This window comes from Tripterygium wilfordii, chromosome 6 (genome assembly GCF_013401445.1).
Source record: "Tripterygium wilfordii isolate XIE 37 chromosome 6, ASM1340144v1, whole genome shotgun sequence".
Lineage (NCBI taxonomy): Eukaryota > Viridiplantae > Streptophyta > Magnoliopsida > Celastrales > Celastraceae > Tripterygium > Tripterygium wilfordii.
Window position 1 is genome coordinate 3,035,587 of NC_052237.1, and position 17,989 is coordinate 3,053,575.

The 17,989-nt window shown below is 38.1% G+C and overlaps 4 protein-coding genes and 1 long non-coding RNA gene across 7 annotated transcripts; 4 read left to right on the top strand and 1 right to left on the bottom strand.

The window, feature by feature from the left end:
• The first annotated feature begins 117 nt into the window (after positions 1–117).
• LOC120000380 (eukaryotic peptide chain release factor subunit 1-2) lies at positions 118–3,511 on the top strand. 2 transcript variants are annotated; one of them, XM_038848449.1, is made up of 3 exons: positions 118–233; positions 1,113–2,577; positions 3,174–3,511. In XM_038848449.1, the coding sequence occupies exon 2, from the start codon at positions 1,132–1,134 to the stop codon at positions 2,443–2,445; it is 1,314 nt and encodes a 437-aa protein (XP_038704377.1). In that variant the 5' UTR covers positions 118–233; positions 1,113–1,131; the 3' UTR covers positions 2,446–2,577; positions 3,174–3,511. The 2 variants fall into 2 exon arrangements, with proteins under 2 accessions (XP_038704377.1, XP_038704378.1); XM_038848450.1 differs by having other exon boundaries at positions 1,113–2,551.
• Positions 3,512–3,880: 369 nt separating this feature from the next.
• Positions 3,881–5,096, top strand: LOC120000206. 2 transcript variants are annotated; one of them, XR_005468589.1, is made up of 2 exons: positions 3,881–4,007; positions 4,772–5,096. It is a non-coding gene; the product is annotated as an uncharacterized LOC120000206 (long non-coding RNA). The 2 variants fall into 2 exon arrangements; XR_005468590.1 differs by having other exon boundaries at positions 3,918–4,123.
• A 964-nt stretch (positions 5,097–6,060) lies between these two features.
• LOC120000205 (U2 small nuclear ribonucleoprotein A'-like) lies at positions 6,061–10,191 on the bottom strand. Its single transcript, XM_038848157.1, has 8 exons — positions 9,920–10,191; positions 9,792–9,832; positions 9,135–9,264; positions 8,845–9,050; positions 7,708–7,881; positions 7,461–7,511; positions 7,190–7,360; positions 6,061–6,823 (listed from the first exon to the last, which is right to left on the bottom strand). The coding sequence occupies exons 1-8, from the start codon at positions 9,999–10,001 to the stop codon at positions 6,818–6,820; spliced, it is 861 nt and encodes a 286-aa protein (XP_038704085.1). The 5' UTR covers positions 10,002–10,191; the 3' UTR covers positions 6,061–6,817.
• Positions 10,192–10,430: 239 nt separating this feature from the next.
• Positions 10,431–13,903, top strand: LOC120000204 (hsp70 nucleotide exchange factor FES1). The gene is made up of 8 exons (XM_038848156.1): positions 10,431–10,736; positions 10,827–10,918; positions 11,411–11,561; positions 12,405–12,532; positions 12,714–12,872; positions 12,951–13,136; positions 13,371–13,577; positions 13,654–13,903. The coding sequence occupies exons 1-8, from the start codon at positions 10,487–10,489 to the stop codon at positions 13,672–13,674; spliced, it is 1,194 nt and encodes a 397-aa protein (XP_038704084.1). The 5' UTR covers positions 10,431–10,486; the 3' UTR covers positions 13,675–13,903.
• A 901-nt stretch (positions 13,904–14,804) lies between these two features.
• Positions 14,805–17,823, top strand: LOC120000182 (DNA repair RAD52-like protein 2, chloroplastic). The gene is made up of 4 exons (XM_038848126.1): positions 14,805–15,275; positions 15,398–15,435; positions 15,781–15,872; positions 17,436–17,823. The coding sequence occupies exons 1-4, from the start codon at positions 14,914–14,916 to the stop codon at positions 17,571–17,573; spliced, it is 630 nt and encodes a 209-aa protein (XP_038704054.1). The 5' UTR covers positions 14,805–14,913; the 3' UTR covers positions 17,574–17,823.
• Positions 17,824–17,989: the final 166 nt, after the last annotated feature.

Consider the following 17,989-nt stretch of genomic DNA (forward strand, 5'->3'; position numbering starts at 1 on the left):
AAAGATCACAATACCGGCCTGTTTCTTAGTTTTTGGCCCATTTTAAGCCCAAAATCCCAGACGGTGTCGCTTAAGTCCATTCAAGCTAACCATGATAAAGGATCCGAAACATGGTTGGGTTAAGGTGCTAGGGTTCATCTATAAAAATAACAACCCGCTTTTCATTTCTTTCATCTGTCGTGTGGTTCCTACTGAAGGCGATCTGCTCAGTCTTGTTTCCTTCCTGCCTTCTGGTTCGTTCTTCAATTTCTTTTTCTTTATTGCGACCTGATTTTTAATTACTATCATATATGGTGAAAATCAGTGAAGAAATTATGGTTTGTGTAATTACGTTATATTTTAGCTGCCGTTCCATCCTAGATTCGATGTTGAGTTGTCGATTTAGAATATTGTCGCGTTGACTGCGCGAATCTGATGCTTCTTTTTTTTTCCGATCTTTTTTGGTTGTTTTTATGCTTCTGTGGCTATGTCTTTCTCTAACGTTGAAGATTATCCTTTTTTGACGCTGATCGTTAATTGAATTGCTTTTGCATCATGACTGATGAGTATGTTTTTCCGTGCATATGTGTATGTATGTATGGATCCATGTATGTGATGTCTGATGAGTCAATCATTTTCTTTCCCCTTCTTTTTGTTGTTTATTTTAATTGAATTAGTGAATTTTGAATTTCTTGAGCAGTGATTAGTAGCTAAGACAATTTTTCTATGATTTTGAAGTTATCTTTGGGATGCCCACAATAAAGAGCCATACTATTTTTATTTATTTTTGAGCTGAAGTTGACTTAGTTGGTTCTTGATTTTTGTACTGTGGCATCAGCTGATATAATCCAATTTTCTGAATATGCGCTTGTACCAAAATTTTGAACTTAGAAGATTTTGAAACTTATATTGTTATGTCCCATATTATTTTATGCTTGAACGTAATTTCCCATTGAAGATTTTGGCCGCAATTTTAGTTTTTTGTTTTCGATATGGATTTTTGATTGGTTGCAAAGCAGGTTGTATATTAAGTTTGGCTAGGGGAAAATTAGAATTGCTTGATAGTTGGACAAAAACACCCGAATAAGATAGAGCTTCAGCAATTGAATTCGTTATTTACTCACGTCTTGCAGGTAAAGAAACTGTATCACAATGGCAGATGCTCATGAGACTGATAAGAACATTGAGATTTGGAAAATCAAGAAATTGATTAAAGCGCTGGAAGCTGCAAGGGGCAATGGCACGAGCATGATATCTCTTATCATGCCTCCTCGTGATCAAATATCCCGGGCAGCTAAGATGCTTGGAGATGAATATGGAACTGCTTCTAACATCAAAAGTAGGGTCAATCGTCAATCGGTGCTTGGTGCAATCACTTCTGCCCAGCAGAGACTTAAACTTTACAACAAGGTTCCTCCCAATGGGCTTGTGCTTTACACAGGTACAATTGTAACTGATGATGGGAAGGAAAAAAAGGTTACTTTTGACTTTGAGCCATTCAGGCCCATTAATGCATCTCTGTACCTCTGTGACAACAAGTTTCACACGGAAGCTCTGAATGAACTGTTGGAATCTGATGACAAGTTTGGTTTCATTGTCATGGATGGTAATGGAACCCTTTTTGGGACGCTGAGCGGTAATACCCGTGAGGTTCTTCATAAATTTACTGTTGACCTTCCAAAGAAACATGGAAGAGGAGGACAATCAGCTCTTCGTTTTGCTCGTCTTAGAATGGAGAAGCGCCATAACTACGTGCGGAAGACTGCTGAACTCGCCACACAGTTTTACATTAATCCTGCCACCAGCCAGCCCAATGTTTCTGGATTAATACTAGCTGGGTCTGCTGACTTCAAGACTGAACTGAGTCAGTCAGATATGTTTGACCCACGGCTTCAGGCTAAAATATTGAATGTGGTTGATGTTTCCTATGGTGGGGAGAATGGTTTTAATCAGGCGATTGAGTTGTCTTCCGAAATTCTTTCCAATGTGAAATTTATACAGGAGAAGCGCTTGATTGGCAAATATTTTGAGGAGATATCGCAGGATACTGGGAAGTATGTTTTTGGTGTGGATGACACTATGAAGGCTTTAGAGATGGGTGCTATTGAGATTCTAATTGTGTGGGAAAACCTGGACCTTATTAGGTACGAGCTGAAGAATAGCACCACAGGCGAGCTAAGCATAAAGCATTTTAACAAAGAGCAGGAAGCCAATGCGAATAACTTCCGGGATTCAGCCACCTCTGCTGAACTGGAGGTTCAGGATAAGACCTCACTGCTTGAGTGGTTTGCTAATGAGTACAAACGGTTTGGTTGCACTCTTGAATTTGTTACAAACAAATCTCAAGAAGGTTCCCAGTTCTGCCGAGGATTTGGTGGGATTGGGGGCATTCTCCGCTACCAGCTTGATATGAGAACATTTGATGATCTCTCTGATGATGGTGAAGTTTATGAGGATTCTGAATAGCAATCAATCACATATAACCCATCGCTGGTGCAAGAAGATGGGTTAGAAGGCCTGCAAAGAGGGGTGAGTTGTCGTGCTCGCTGCTACTGATTGGTACCTGTGCTGCGTAAGTTTTGTCCACTTCTTGGAGAGGTTTGATCTTTAACTTGCACATTCTAGTCCACTTTTACAGTTATTTTTAATTCAGTTGATCGAAATAGTTCCCAAGTTGCATGATTCTGACTTTTTCTCCTTTGTGGTGGTTTTGATGTTGATCGGAACTTTGTGTCTAGTTCATGTTAAACTATCTTAAAGTGGCTTAGTCTTAAGTAACATGCTCTTATCCAATTATTTGACTTCAGTTATTCTATTCTTTATTTGATCAAATGGTTACCGAGTTGCATGATGAATCTGATTTTTTTCCCGATGAGCACTATATGCACCCCCTTTTTAACTAAGTACACTCCACTCTAATGTTTTTTTAAAGGGTTAATGGGGTGTACTTAGTTAAAAATGGGGTGCATATGCCATATAGTGCTCATCTTTTCCCCCCTCAGTGGTTTCAATGTTCATTATAACTAGATAACTTATCAGTTATCACCAATTGGATTTATGACTTTCTGCTTTCTAGTTCTGCTAATGGAGTAATGGGTTGATTTCATCCTCCCTCTGGTTATTCTTTTTCTCCTTTTATAAGTTTAATTATTTTGTCGGTTCCCTAATTCTTAGAAAGTTATGGTGTTCTGCAGTTGGATGAAAGCTTTACTGTCTTATGGTGGCTTGGATTGTGCAACGGCGATGGAAGAAGGATCTTGACATAGTTGCTTCCTAAGCGTGTCAAGTGGATTCTGAATTACCGCTGCATATGACAAGATCAAGATCCTGTTATTTGCTTTGATAATATACAAATTTAGAGCTTTATATTGGTTTTTTTTCCTGGGAAAAAAGTACCAGCACAATCATCCCAAAAATGGATACACCCTTATGCTTACATGAGTTTTTGTTTTGAGTGCTGTAGATTGAAAGATGTTTATGGTTTATTAAAAGGGGTAAGTATCATAAAAACCCCTCCCTCTACTTTGCAAAACCGTTCCACTGAGCCTTTTTCCTTTTCTTTTTTTTTGTGGGTCATTCAAGTCTTTCTTCTACTTTGAAGATGTTTATGGTTATTAAAACCATCAGTTTTAAGGTGCTGGATTTCAACATTCAAGCACTGACCAGACCATCTATAATCTATTACAAGCGGACAACGATCATCGATTGTTGTTGAAGAGGCTTAAGCCTTAACTACAATCTAGCATCGAAAATTCAACAGCCCAATGGACCATTCGAGTTAGCCAGTGAATGATGACTGACGCGGGAGAGGAAGCGCAAAATGTGCCGGCCGTTGTACCTATAAAAAATTAAAACATCTCTCTTAAGCCCGACCCGGATAAACTTATTCTGTGGCCGAACGGCCTAATCCTATTTTCCAAACGGGACCCAAGTAGGGTTTTGAAATTTTAAGCAACTATTTAGACAACGAGGGTTCTTCTTCAATTGAGGCTGCAGACAGGATGCGCAGATGGCAAAAGCCGCCAAAGGTAGTGACTCCTCTTCTTTTTTTTGATAGAAAGTGACTTCTCTTATTCGAGTCATTTCGTCTGTTCTTGAATTTCAATGGGTCTAATGCAAATCTGGTTTACGAGACTAATTTCTGGTATGTATTGACGCCTTCTGTTTAGAATTTTCTATATTAACCTTGTGAAGTTTTGAAAGAATAATCTTCATGGGATCGATGAGTTCCTCATGTTGTGGTTTACTTGTGCCTTTTCGCTTTGTTATATATAGAACCTCCCAATGATTGAACTTCATATTAAAGTTTCAGCCTTGTCTGAAATCTATGTTGAAAACCATACTTCGGTTCTGAGGGAGCAGCATTTCATGTCTTTTTGTTATTACTATTATTGTTTTTGTTTGAAAACAGCAGGATTCGGATGACTGACCGACCTATGTGCATTGCATATGGATATTTGGTTGAGAAAATGGACTGGTGTTAAGATTTAAGATTTAAGAGAGTGCAAATTCAAAATGTTGAAGGAAAAAAGCTTTGATGACAATGATGGTGGTTGCTTTTTAAGCTTTGGATCCTTATTGTTTATTCTTTCTCTAGTGAAGCTCCCAATGATTGAACTCAATAAATAAGTTTCAGCCTTATCTGAATTTGAGTTGTTGAAAAGTAATTTCTGGTTCTGAGGGAGTTAATCTATCACCTATAACATTTATGCTTTTTGAGACTGTATTTGATCTACTCATGAGTTGATTACCTGTATTCTTAAGCTTACCTTCTCTTTTTGCATTATAATAGGAAGCCAGTATGGGTTGAAACTCATTGTATAATAAGCCAGGATAATAAGCATTAATGTTCCTAAGTGTCCTGATCCAGAGATCTGGATATATTTATGTTTCCTTAAGAAGCCCTTAGGTAATGTGCAAGGGTGATAATGCATTGGTCCTGCCACTCATGCAAAGATGCAAATGAATTGTGCACAGAAGTGGATTCAGGAGTGCTGATTGGATTTACCAATTGGAAGGGAGCCAATGGGGGGAGTTCCTCAGCAATCTTGGGGTCTACAGCTATTGAAGTATTGAACTGGCTAGCAATGACATCAATGTCAATGCTTGATTGTTGGTAATCTTTGGTTCAGGGCTGTTTCTTGAACTTGTTTGGCTTTCTCTAGTTAGTCTCCTGTGCTGAGGTAGGATAAATTACTAAATATTTTATGGAGCAATTGGATCACCAAATATTTTATGGAGCAATTATAGAAGAATAAGAAGGTCCATTAATTAAGCCCAACCCATCTAGTTTTCAAAAGTTTATTTGTTGATCAAGTTTACTTGTTTGTAAAGTTTTCTTAGGTGTAAAGTTATTTACTTGATAGTTAAAAACTCTTTTCTATCAATACTCTTTGCACTTGTGTGTTATTCTTGCGAGAGAGTGTTCTAAGGATTCGACGTTCTCAAATCCAATTTATCTCTATTTCGTTTTGCATCAATTGGTAATAGAGCAAGGGGACAATTGACGCATAATGGAAGCGGAACATAAGATAATTGGATTTGAGCACCTTAGAACTCGCAATAATACCTAAGCACCTAAGAAAACTAATTAAATAAGTAAACTTAATCACCAAATAAACTTTTGAAAATTATAAAGGCTTTTTCAACATTATAGGATTAAATTAATGGTTTTTTTTTTTTTTTGTGTGTGATCCAATTGCTTTATAAAAGGTTTAGCAATTTGTGTTAAATCATGTGCGCAACGTATATCTGCATTCTCCTCATTACAGATTAAGGCAAATTGTTAGTACTGAAACCTTGTAAATTTGTAAATGTACGTAGATGCAGGAACAACCGATGCTCTGTTAAAGAATATTTTTGAAAGGTTCCAGGTTCACCATTGACAAGCTTCTATGGATGTATGTCTTCATAACCATAATATGTAAGCTGGCTTCTGAGTGTTGCTTAGTTTTTTTTTGAAAACCCAGGAAAAAGAAACCCCTTCAAATGTTTTTCATTAGAACTGTAAGCCGTAACAACTTACACATGGAGGGATAAACCCACCATACAGCACGAAGAAAATCTTTTCTTTGAAAGCAATAACAAAACAAAGATTCTAACCATTGAGGCCAAAAATTCTTCAAAAAACATCGATCACTTACAGAGTTACAGAGTTGGTCCCTTTTATCCTTTTGCACTGCTGCCATTAAAACACCCGGATCCTCCTCAATATGGAGGTCTCTTAAGCAACGGTAGGATCTGTTGAATTTCATGTACAAAACTGATGCAAGAAACTATAAGGTTTTTTCTCATTAGAATCAAAACTGGTAAGCGATGCCCTGTTTCTCTTGCAGAATACATTCCAAAGTACAAAATGACTCAAGAGTTGGAAAGGTTTTGTTACTTCATCAATCCCTCGCGCCAAGCATTGCTCATCCTGCCTAATGAAATTGAAGCACAGATAACATGCAATTACCAAAAAACGAATTCAACCCCACAATCGCCTCCAACCTTGCATTCCCGTAGGTAACACTCCTAAACCTTAATTAGGCAGCACAAATCCAAAGTAGCACTACCCATCACAAGGTACACCTGTATGCATATATTGAAGGTATTACATCCATGAGAGTTTTAGGGATCAATGTGTTTGAATCCTAGGAATATTAATAAATAACAAACAGCGCCTCGGGAGAACATACGAGCATGAGTTGTTGCCAGGTCTAGGAGAATCACATATGGCTCAGGTCACTAATTAATTGATCTGAAGTTCTGAAAACGTTTCCAAATATCGCCTGGAAAAATTAGCTATCAAGTTTGGCTTCACATGCTAGAGTATTCCTATCATTCGTTGATCCTTCTATTCCTGAAAGGAGAAAAGCACAGCAGGTTAAAATCAACCACTAGAAACCATAGTATGTTTCAGCAAAAAATTAGCTGAGAAAACCACGTCACCCTATATAGACTGGCTAGAAATTTATAGGATCTTTTTGGAGCTTTTAAATTCTTTTCTTAGCCAAATTCGATCCCCACTTTGCCCTTAAGTCACAACCAATTAAAGGCAAACCAAACAATAAATCCTAATTTTGTTCTTCCTGTGTTCCCAAAATTTCACACAGCAGTGTACAACCGGGTCATTTGAAAGAAGGAAATTCAAATCTGTCTTGTAACAAACAGAGCATAAAGAACATGCAATTCAAATGGGAAGACGAATAATAAGACATACAAATACCTGCTCCATTGGGGTAGCTTCATTGTCCTTTGGTTCCTCTACAGTCTTTGGCTCAACATTATTTTCTTCGGGATTCTCGGAAGCCATTGTGTCATCTTCTTCCATTGTGTCGCCTCCACTACTACCAACTGGAATTTTCAGATCTTCGGGAATCAGTCCTGATTTCAAAGCCTGTCCAAGGAAAATACAAATGAAAAGGCAATTACTACTCAGCGCAAAAATGAAAAGTTGAGAACACACAACACTCTCTGATAGAGCAGAAATCACGTACCTTTTCAAGTCTTGCAACCTCTTCAAGAGTCTGAGAATTCACAATGGCAGCCTGCATAACAATGAAATGGTATATAACATGACTGTCATTCCAATAATGTGACAAATAGTCCATTCACAAATATTATCATATAAATTTATTAAAAAAATCAGAATAGAAAAATATTTTTTGACACAAGTTAGAAATGCCAAATGTACAAATTACAATGGCACAGCAGTCGTACAATTTGATCTGATCAATAGAATACCTTGATGGCTATAATTTGCTCAGGAGTTGGGGCAACCATTTTTGGAGCCTGTTGTTCCTCTGCTGTTTCTGAAACGTTTGGAACCTCACTGGGAGTGATTGTCTTTGTGGGAATCTTTTTAATCTCCTCCTCAACTTCTTTAGATGCAAACAAATGTGCTGCTTCCACTCTTTCCTATCATCCATTACATGGTATTGAAAATTGATCCACATAACTCATATAAAAACCAAAATTAATGAAAACAAAGAAGACGAGTCATCCTACTAGGATATAACCATTTTAAGCCTTCTTTCTTGTTTATGGCTAAACTTACTTTGATAGATAAGAACGAAAGGTATGACTACGACAAACCCAAGCATATAAATACAAGTCAAAAATAAAAATTACAGGCTCCGAATTGAATTGCCGACCAGGAAAGAAAAAGATCCTAAACAGAGAATATATATCGCAATTCCAAGTTCTTAATATTAAATGTGCCTAAACTAATGAATAAACAGTTTCCCAACATGAAGCCTCTAAAATAAAACACATTGCGCCGTTGACCAGGCCAGATCTGCCATTTCAAAGCATTTCACATTCATGATCTTTACGCCTATTGGCACATCTTCAATTATAATTATGAAATTAATTCAGAAGACATTATGAATTCCTGGTCCCAGCTCAAGACATCAAAACACATAATGAAATTTACAGCCCAAGCTTTTTACACCACCACTTAACACTGTTTTCAATTAAGCTAGATCATGATTCCAACAAAAACCAGCTCACAAATGTTGGTTTAATGACAGACCCGGCTTGTTAACAAAATGGGATGCTCAATTTTATCTTCTATTTGCTAGTTGTTCTTCACTTTTTGTTCATAGTTCGATTAAATTCCTGGGAGGATATCATTGAAACTTGACACACACCTTTAAGCAATTCAGTAAGAAATAAAAATCTGCATGGTCTAAAATTCTAGTGACTCACGATAATGAATGGTAGGCTTCAGGGATCCCAAAAGTCTTGCAAAATGAAGCAAGGCAATGAGCCCTAACACTTGAAACCACAAAGAAAATTATTTTTTATAATAAATAAAAGTAATTGAATACACACTAAATAAACAAACAAGGATGTGTTCAATACAGCAAAATGACTCACCTTGTTTTTCACTTTCCTGAAATCCAGAACCCGAAGCGACTTTAGTTTGTGAATTACGTAAAGCCGATAATTAGGTTTCTTTGTGATATTGTTATCCAGCAGGCTAAGGAACTGCAGCCTAGGAAGGGAGGCAAGAGGATCAATCTCCACCAAGTTGACAAGCCTGTTGTTAGTTAGAACTAACGAGTGCAGCTTTGGCAAGAACTCTACAATACAAAACAACAGTAAGCTGTCCCATCAAAGTGAAGGAAATCAAGTGTATCAATAAATTTTAGTAGTTTACTATATACCTCCAATGTTGGGATTAATACGAGTAATCCTGTTGTTATTTATAATCAAGGTTCCCAACCGATTGAGATTGGGAAAGTTTTCAAGCTTGACAATCTCATTGTCCGACAAATCAATGGTATCAAATTGGTCCTGCCACCCAAAAATAGAATAAATCAAGTCAAGTGCCAAATATTTTTGTGAAATATAAAAAAAGAAGTTTGACTAGTGTTCTGAGAATATGGAGAATAGCTTAAATAGACGTGAGGTTAACGAGGGAATACCTTACACTATAAAGTTTTGGCTAAATAAAGGTCAATTAGCAATCCTGGAAAACATTATTTATTTCTGATGAGAAGCAGCTTCATTATCAAAGGCACATTGGCTTAATTTTTATACCATGTGTACTAAGACTCCACTTCTCTCTTTGTTTAATAAATTTTCGCAAAAAAACACGCGAATGCAAGTAATATGAGAGGATAGGTTCAAATATCGCTAGGGTTTGAGATATTAGGGTTGAAGCTCAGAGTACTGAGGACAACAATCAATTGGAAGCAGCAGTGTCTGACTTAGGTTCTTTCCGTTAACTGGAAGAGGACTCAAGCTATGCAGTCTATACATACATCGAAGAAAAACGCTTAAGAAAATAAAAAAGAAGAAGAAGAAGAAGAATACAGTACCTCCGTGGCGCCTAAGTTCTCGATTACAGCAATCTTGTTACCTGCAAGCATACAAGGGAGACGCTATATGAACTGAAGGTTATGGAGCTAGGAGTTCTAAACAAAAGCGAACAGAATAGAAAGAAAACCTCGAAGATCCAATTCCCGCTCCTTTATGGCATTGAAAAAATGCGGACTTTTCCATATCAGATCCGCCGTTAGCCTCACCATCTCTTCTTACACTCAACAACCACCACCAGCAGTAGCTCTTCCTCCTCAAACACCTTCAAAAGCTCAAACACAACCACCAGAACCAGCTCTCCAATCGAACGGCGGCGAGTCGGCTAGGTTCGTGGTAGCCTAGATTTGTTGAGGCAGAGTGTTCGGAGTTCAGAGTTCGAAGGGTGTGTGAGTCGCCTCACGTCAGGTGTTAATGGGCCGAAGCGCTAGCCCTTCTCGAATCTTGGGCTCCTAGTCTGAAGCCCATAAAACTCTGTTGTTGTTAAATTTGGCCCAAACGAAGTCTTAGGGGGGTGAGGTAAGAAACTCAATATGACGCATCAAAGTCGGTGGTAGCCGCTAGATCCATGATGAAGGGTGTGGATTGTAGGAGATGACGTGTACTCTTAATATATCATTGTTCTTTTATAAATCCAACTCACTTGGCTGTACGTGGGAGATTAACTTGCACAATCCACGATCATAAAGTCGGCGAGATGGGGCGGAGCTTTACAGCTGCCGGAGGGGTTTCCCGTGTTTTGGTAATAATGTTATTGTTGTTAACAGTTGGAGCTAAGGATCCCAATCGGAACTCTACTTCCGGAGGGCTAGTGTGGTCCACCGCCAAGGACGAAGGGGATCTCCTCGGCAAGACTGAACCCGAGGATGCGGCGGCGGAACTAAACGACCACGAACACCTCGACGGAGGATTTTCCTCCCTCGATGGGATGTTGCAGTGGGCTATTGGTAAGGATTTCATTGTTTTTTGCTTTCGTTCTGCTGATCAGTAAGTTACCTCTTGAAACTAGCTGAATTCGGTTTGTACTTTTAATTCAGGTCATTCTGATCCTGAGAAATTGAAAGAAAGGGCTCAAGATGCCCAGCGTCTTTCTCCTACTGAGCTGAAGAAGCGTCAGATGGAAATTAAGGTTGGAATGTTATGTATGGAGTTTATTTCAGGAAAATAGGAGCAAACCAAGCTCCTTTAGGCTCTAGCATATTTTTATGACTACGTTACTGTATCATATCAAAGTGTCAGTGTTCATAGCATCCATTGTTTCTTGATTTTGTCGGAGTTTAGTTTATGTCTTGTGCCTTTGTGCTTGGGTTACATAGTATTTGTTTTACTTATTGTTTGAAACTCTGCTTTGAATTAAATGTTTTAGAATACATTTTATAGTTCATTATCCTCATCATCACCGTGATCCTTCCGTTCTTGTTTATGGATTATTCCTCTCCATGGAAATAGAGTTCTTCTGACATGAAAACAACCCAGTCTACGTAGACATGGTCCAAAGTGGAATGATGCATGAGAGCTGAACCTCTATAGGATGCTCTATACATCAATCACACAGCTGCAGTGTATTTGTTTGTTTAATGGACTTGTTTGAGATATTGATATATACATTTTGCTTGCTCAGGAAATTTTGGATCAATTAAAAATGCCATCTGATGCACAATTGATGCAAATTGCAATAGATGACCTGAATAATTCCTCTTTATCTTTGGAAGATCGCCATCGTGCATTAGAGGAGCTCCTTATACTTGTGGAGCCTATAGATAATGCAAATGGTATGTATCAGTCTTTCAATTTCCAATGCATTTACTTTGCAATGGTCAAGATAGCTTTGCTTCTCTCCTTTTTTTCCTCTACATCTCCAAAGTATGAACATTAAAATCTTCACCTGATTTGAATATTAGTATCATTTTGTATTAATTATCTTGGAGTGTTTTATTGTGAATTTTTATTTCTGTTTTCCCGTTGTTTTCTAGTCCTGTTTCATTAAGATTTTGTACTCACTTGCCGGGGTTCTATATGCGACTGCATAGGATGTTTGTGGATATTTATACTGCATAATTGCATTCAAAAAAATTTGTTTGGATTTTGGAATCTTCAATATATGTGAAGACTGAAAAAATTTTGGAGCAAGTGATGGTATGGGCTCTAGGGCATATTGGAAGATTGACATTGAGGCATTTTTGGATGATCTCTTAAATCTGCGTCTGCGATTGTCTTAAGTTGTGGAATGTGGTGGCATATAAGCATCTCTATTGCCTAAGAAAATTCCAGGGATGAGAAAGAATAATCCTTAGGAGAAAGCTAGGATTTCTTTATGATTTTCCTCAATCTGTAACTGGAATAAAATGGTAATCTTTTCACCAGATTGCGTGAATTAATGTTGCATTTAAATTTAAAGTTTAAACCCCTGAATTTCCAGGCACAATCAGATGCTATTTGCGTGTCTAACATAAAGTACTTGTAAGCTCCGCCGCAAACATAATTTCTCTTGTCAACTTCCTATATGGGCTAGAAGACATTTTTGCGTGCTTCAAAACAGTTCCTATATTTGATATGCTTTGCAAATATGCATCAATGTGTTGTTGCACAAGTGCCTCACATTTCTTGTTTTTCAGATCTGAACAAACTCGGAGGCCTTCTTGTTGTTATAGGAGAGCTTAATCATCCTGATACAGATACAAGGAGACTTTCTGCATGGGTTCTAGGAAAAGCTAGTCAAAATAATCCAGCTGTTCAGAAGCAGGTGATTTTTATTTCTTTTTTGAACTTATTTAGGTACACTTCTTACTACTAAGTATTACTTTGTCATTGATGTTAAAAAGAAGTTTCACAATGTCTTTGATAAAATGCTTGCGAGATAGACTCGACAAAAACTGATTTGATAGACTTGACAAAAACTGATTTGCGCTGTTTAAGTGTCTTAGGTTCTGGAACATGGGGCATTGCCTACACTAATGAATATGGTAAGATCTAGTTTCTCTGATGAAGCCATCAAGGCATTATATGCTGTTTCAGCTTTGATTCGAAATAATGTAGCTGGTCAAGAGTTGTTCTGTACAGAAACTGGAGATAAGATGCTTCAGGTGAAGTACGAATAACAAGATCCTTTGGATTTCTTATGTAGTCCTTGAACTTGCGACTTGATAGTTTTTTATTTTTAGGACATTCTAAGCAACTCAAGCATTGATGTCAGACTGCGGAGAAAAGCCGTCTCTCTGTTTGGTCATCTGGCTGAGTGTCAATTAGAAAAGCAAGGCAAAGCTGATATGCCTTTCTTGTGCAATCAATTCTTTTTAAAGTCTGTGGTTGATGTGACTTCATCAAATGATCTTGATCTTCAGGAGAAGGTGGTTGCTTAGCATCAATTTTCCTTGTCCATTACACTTTGTGTTGCCACCACTGCTATTGTAATTGCGTTATTGTTGAATTGTCACAGTTTTTCGACCTCTGCACATGCTTTGAAATTTTCAATATCTAACTCATCGTTGCTTTGCTCTTTAAATATAGAGAGTGTGAATGTGGCAATTCTCCTTTTTGTCAGGAATTGCCTTCTTCTAGTGCTGATGTGGATTTTACTGCAGGCCCTTGCCACAATTAAGGCTCTTCTGGAACTCAGAACAACTGAAGCTCTGATATTTAAGAACTACTGTGATTTGGAGGGTGCCTTGGAGAGGATGCGGAAACAACTGCAACATTTAATGGCAGATGAAGACCACAAGGAGTATGCGACGGACGTTGAAAACCTCCGCAGAGAAGTGGAGCTCGTTTATAGTAAAAAGCTGGGAGAGGTAGAACCGTAGAACCTATGTTAAACCTTGTGAATATTTTGCTTTGATAGGAAGGCTAACATTCGACAAGTTACAGGCGTTGAAGGTTCCGACATGATGAGGTTGATGGATGGTTAAGCACTATTTTTTTGCAACGCCGCTAGTGGATCATGTATTATTTGCGCACGTGCATCTTTCTAACTCCATTAAAATACAGCCTCTCCAGGAAAAGCAAGAGGGCAAAGTCTGCTTCAACTTCTTGGAATGTACATGGAGTAGAAATATTTAAACTTGCAATACTGTGTAATATTAGTGAATAGGAAAGGGGAAAAATAGATTTTTGGTTTTAACTTCTATAGCGAGACTTTTTCGCGCAACTAGTTCTTTGAATGAGACTGTTTAATTTGCTACGCACATTGAGGTTATTGTCCGTTCTGGGTCTCGTTATTATTGGGCTGTTGTCATTAGTTCTTAGGCTTAGAAAACACATCTTCAGGTTATCAGGGTTGTAGCGGACACATTAAGCTCAAAAGAGATGATGTTCTCTTCGGGTTTCGATTTTTTGTGGATACGGTTGGATTATATTCTAGATTGATGTGAGATTTTAGTCTTGAGAGTAATAATGCCTAACTATTTAGGCAAATCGAATTTTGTGGCTGTAATAGAACTTTTTTTTACTTTTTTGCCTCTTACCATTGCAGAATATGCAGGCTCATGCACATCATCTCCCATTAATGTATATGTTAATTTGTTAAGAGTTGATCAAAGCAAATCATAGTATATCATATGTGATGAATATTTTCTCACTTGATTTTTTAAAAATTGAAGTATATATCTTTTTTTTAATTTCAATGCATCGTGTTGATCAAGTGTATTGTGTCATTTTTTCTGAGTAATATATCTGAAAATGCCTCTTGATTTCTTATTAACACTAAGACCCATTCGAACGCACCCCGGTGCATTCCAAAATAAATGGCTAGTTCTGCTTGCTCGGACATTCTGTTCATCCGATCACTGCCCATGCTTCAAAGGACAAAAGTGTTGTAGAGCAAAGCCAATTTTGTAATTTTGTTTGGTGGGCAATGGCGGTCCAGCACGTGTTTTCATGGTGGATACGTGGCGGGCCACGGCAGGCGTGGTAGGTAGGTAAGTAAGTAGTTGGTGCTTGGTGGGAGCAATCGTACGAAATGACCGCAATACCCTTGTACTATATGCGCTCTCCCTGTGTAGTGTGTGCACTGTGTTGGGACAAACTCCGGGAAACTGAATTAAAACAAGAGACTGAGGCTTGCAGTAAAAGGAGGAGAAGAAGAAGAAGTAAGTGATTAACCTTCTTGTTCACAAGCCATCTCAAGAGATGGGTTTGCAATTGCGCTGCAATGGGGGAGTCACGATGTTACCCGGCTCGGGTTTGGAGGTATCACGGGGCGGTAGTAATAGACGGAGTCAAAGGATGGGAGGAAGACAACCTCATCTGGCGGGGCTCGTTATGGCCGTCAACGGAGGCGATGGTGGCGGCGTCGAAGGTAGCAAGAAGAAAGCGGTGCCGAATTCGAACTATGTGGTGCCGATGGACAAGTCCTTTTCGTCTTCCTATGCGACCTGCATCACTCGACCTCTGGTTGAGATCCTCCGAGACCTGAACAAGAGGATCCCCGAAAACATCGTTAAACCTCCTCCTTCTCATTATCCTTCCTCCTCCACCTTCTCTGTCCCCTGGTATTCCTCGCTTCTTCGCCGCATTTTATTTTATTTTCTGTGTCGATTTATTTGTTTATTTTTAACTAGAGTCTGAAATTGCAATTAGCAATTCTGAATTATTATTGTTTGATATTTCTCAGGTACCATGCCAATCGGATGTTGAGCTTCTACGCCCCTGGTTTGTGTTATATTTTATCAATCTTTCTCGATTTTATGCATATTTGGAATAATTTTACTATTGTCCTAGTCTTCATCCTTGATAGAAGGATTATTTTCATTTAATTTCTGGGGTTTAACCATTTTTGATTGATATTATCCTTGGGCTTGGATAATTTTCATTCTATCAGAGGCTAATTAGTTTTCATTGATCCTTAGCTTTTTATGATTGATTTGTGGTCGTAGTTGATTTAATTCTAACTGGGTAGTATATTTCCTCTTCTATTTAGCTTTTCTGCCCTTTCCCGGATAATCATATGAATTTTGCAATTTTTGCTTCTCTTAATTTCCTTCCCTGTTTTGGCAGGGTGGTGTGGAGAAATACGTGATGTTGTGTTCTCTGACAATGGAAGTGTGACTGTGGTCTACCGTGTCACTTTACGGGGATCTGATGGAGAGGTGATTTTGTTTCTTATGTTGCTTTCTGTTCTTCAAGATTGCTGGCAGTGAACCAAATCATGAATTTAATTGTCTCTCTAGATCTTATTGTTGTGCTGTTGCCTGATTTATTTGTTTAGTTTAATATGATTGATTGAAAACCTTTATCTCTTTAGTGCCATACGGGGTTTTACATTTCATTCTCTTGTGATAATTTCTGCTTAGCCGACTGTAATCCTTTGCGTTTGATGTAACCACAATAAGTTGTTTGGTCTGTCATTGATATTTATTATATGTGCATGCACATGACATACATTCGACTCAAACTGCCTGGCTACTGGACTATTGGGGAAGCAGTTTTACCCGGTGAAAAGTTTCCTTGTAATTAAGATTGATATTTTTCTATTGGTCACGTATATGTTCCTAGTCAAAGATATACAACCATGGAACTCTCTTTTGTGGGGACCCAATTAGGCAATGTAGGGTAACCCAAAGTTCTTTAGTGCAAAAATTCTTTGTTTGGTACCCCAAACACTATCCCCTTTTCTCTTTTACTGCATTGATATCGGTCAGGATGAATATTTAGATTTTCACAAACCATAACTTTCTGCTGTGGTCTTAATCATGATTAATTACTGCTCATGGTTATTGTTGCAACACCCTATGCAGTCCAAATCAGCCACCAAAAAGCCATTTGAGATTCATCCTTATTTTACCTATCCTAAATTGTCCATTGCAGTGGAGGATATCCATCTCTAAATATATCAAACCGTATTTTAAATCTTTTATTTCAAGGACTTTTTCATGTGTGAGTATGTGACTTATTGTAGGCAGCTCAATTCAACTCCACCAGTTGTCTGTCTTCAGCTTTCATATTCGTTATTGGGTCCTTCTTTGTCCCAGTTCTATTATTTTATCATTTATGCTTTTGGAGCTGCATGAAAATCAAGTTTTGGCATTCAAAGTTTCTGAAGTGGAGGATTCCTTTGTTAGGCTCATAGTCTTGAATGTGTTAAGATTCCTAACTTGTAAGTTGTTGACTCAACTTAATAATTACGCTTTGTTCAACTCCTTCCCTTATTCTAGGTACTTCACCTCCATCTTGCTTGAAGCTTTTGGTCGGAGTTTGTATGACTATCTAAATTCTTTGACTTGTGAGTCGTGAACTTGTGATACAAGTGTGCTAGGAAAGAGAAACAAGCTTGGCGTGTGATTTTTCACCAATAGTCCACATGATATTTAATGGTCCATTAGTTAAAATCGTGGTGATTATAAGGTTGGAATTAGGAGGTTTCTTTGAAAATTTTTAAATTCTACAAATGAAATGATGTGTTTTTTTAGCATTGTGGATAGCATGTAATCTGTATTTGGCAAATTTTCTATGTGATGCTTAGTAAAGATCATGACAAACCCTGCCTGCTAATTATGGGTCCTTGCTGTTGTCATCTCTCTTGATTCTGACTTCTGAGTGTTTGGATTGACAGAGAAGTGACGAGCGACAAAGCATATACTTTTAATTATTTTGTTTTACATGCATGGTTCTGTGTATTACTTCTATGTATTATTAACGAGACAATGACACAGGCACATCGGGAGTCAACTGGGACAGTATCATCCAGTGAGCCCAACATTGCGGATCCAGTTGCTGCAGCTGAAGAAATAGCTTTCTGCAAAGCATGTGCTCGCTTCGGTCTTGGCTTGTATCTGTATCATGAAGAATAGATGCCATTAAGTGGCGAGGAGTTGGAATGTAGTTCTTTGTTGCTTTAGTTGAGAAACCAGGAAGTACCAACATCTGCACTTCAAGTGGATGTAAATATCTTAGATTAGTTCAGATAAACTCAAGTTTGGAATGCGGGAAACTATCGCAGAAAAATTATTATGTGAAACTGTGTTATTACTCTGAAATCAAAGTTGTGAGCACAAAAGAAATAGAAGTTTGAATTGATGCAAACGATTTATCTCTTTTCTTCATGCAAGGCAGTGTTGTGTTGACAATAGTAGATCTTTTGTTGGTGGATTGCGAGTATGAATGGTTTGTGAATTGTTGTCGGGCAACTGGTTCAATTCAAAAATATATGCTGGTCATGTGAACCAGAAACCATGCCAATCTACCCTGCAGTGTTAAGACGTCCAGT

What these genes read in the sequence shown, in the direction of transcription:
- LOC120000380 (XM_038848449.1), top strand. Translation starts at nt 1,132, where the DNA reads ATGGCAGATGCTCATGAGACTGATAAGAACATTGAGATTTGGAAAATC.
- LOC120000205 (XM_038848157.1), bottom strand. Translation starts at nt 10,001, where the DNA reads ATGGTGAGGCTAACGGCGGATCTGATATGGAAAAGTCCGCATTTTTTC. An exon ending in AGAACTTAGGCGCCACGGAG is followed by an intron (nt 9,265 to 9,791) that starts GTACTGTATTCT and finishes TTTGGGTGGCAG; the next exon opens with GACCAATTTGATACCATTGA. An exon ending in TATTAATCCCAACATTGGAG is followed by an intron (nt 9,051 to 9,134) that starts GTATATAGTAAA and finishes TTTGTATTGTAG; the next exon opens with AGTTCTTGCCAAAGCTGCAC.
- LOC120000204 (XM_038848156.1), top strand. Translation starts at nt 10,487, where the DNA reads ATGGGGCGGAGCTTTACAGCTGCCGGAGGGGTTTCCCGTGTTTTGGTA. An exon ending in GATGTTGCAGTGGGCTATTG is followed by an intron (nt 10,737 to 10,826) that starts GTAAGGATTTCA and finishes CTTTTAATTCAG; the next exon opens with GTCATTCTGATCCTGAGAAA. An exon ending in ATCCAGCTGTTCAGAAGCAG is followed by an intron (nt 12,533 to 12,713) that starts GTGATTTTTATT and finishes TAAGTGTCTTAG; the next exon opens with GTTCTGGAACATGGGGCATT.
- LOC120000182 (XM_038848126.1), top strand. Translation starts at nt 14,914, where the DNA reads ATGGGTTTGCAATTGCGCTGCAATGGGGGAGTCACGATGTTACCCGGC. An exon ending in TCCACCTTCTCTGTCCCCTG is followed by an intron (nt 15,276 to 15,397) that starts GTATTCCTCGCT and finishes GATATTTCTCAG; the next exon opens with GTACCATGCCAATCGGATGT. An exon ending in GTTGAGCTTCTACGCCCCTG is followed by an intron (nt 15,436 to 15,780) that starts GTTTGTGTTATA and finishes CTGTTTTGGCAG; the next exon opens with GGTGGTGTGGAGAAATACGT.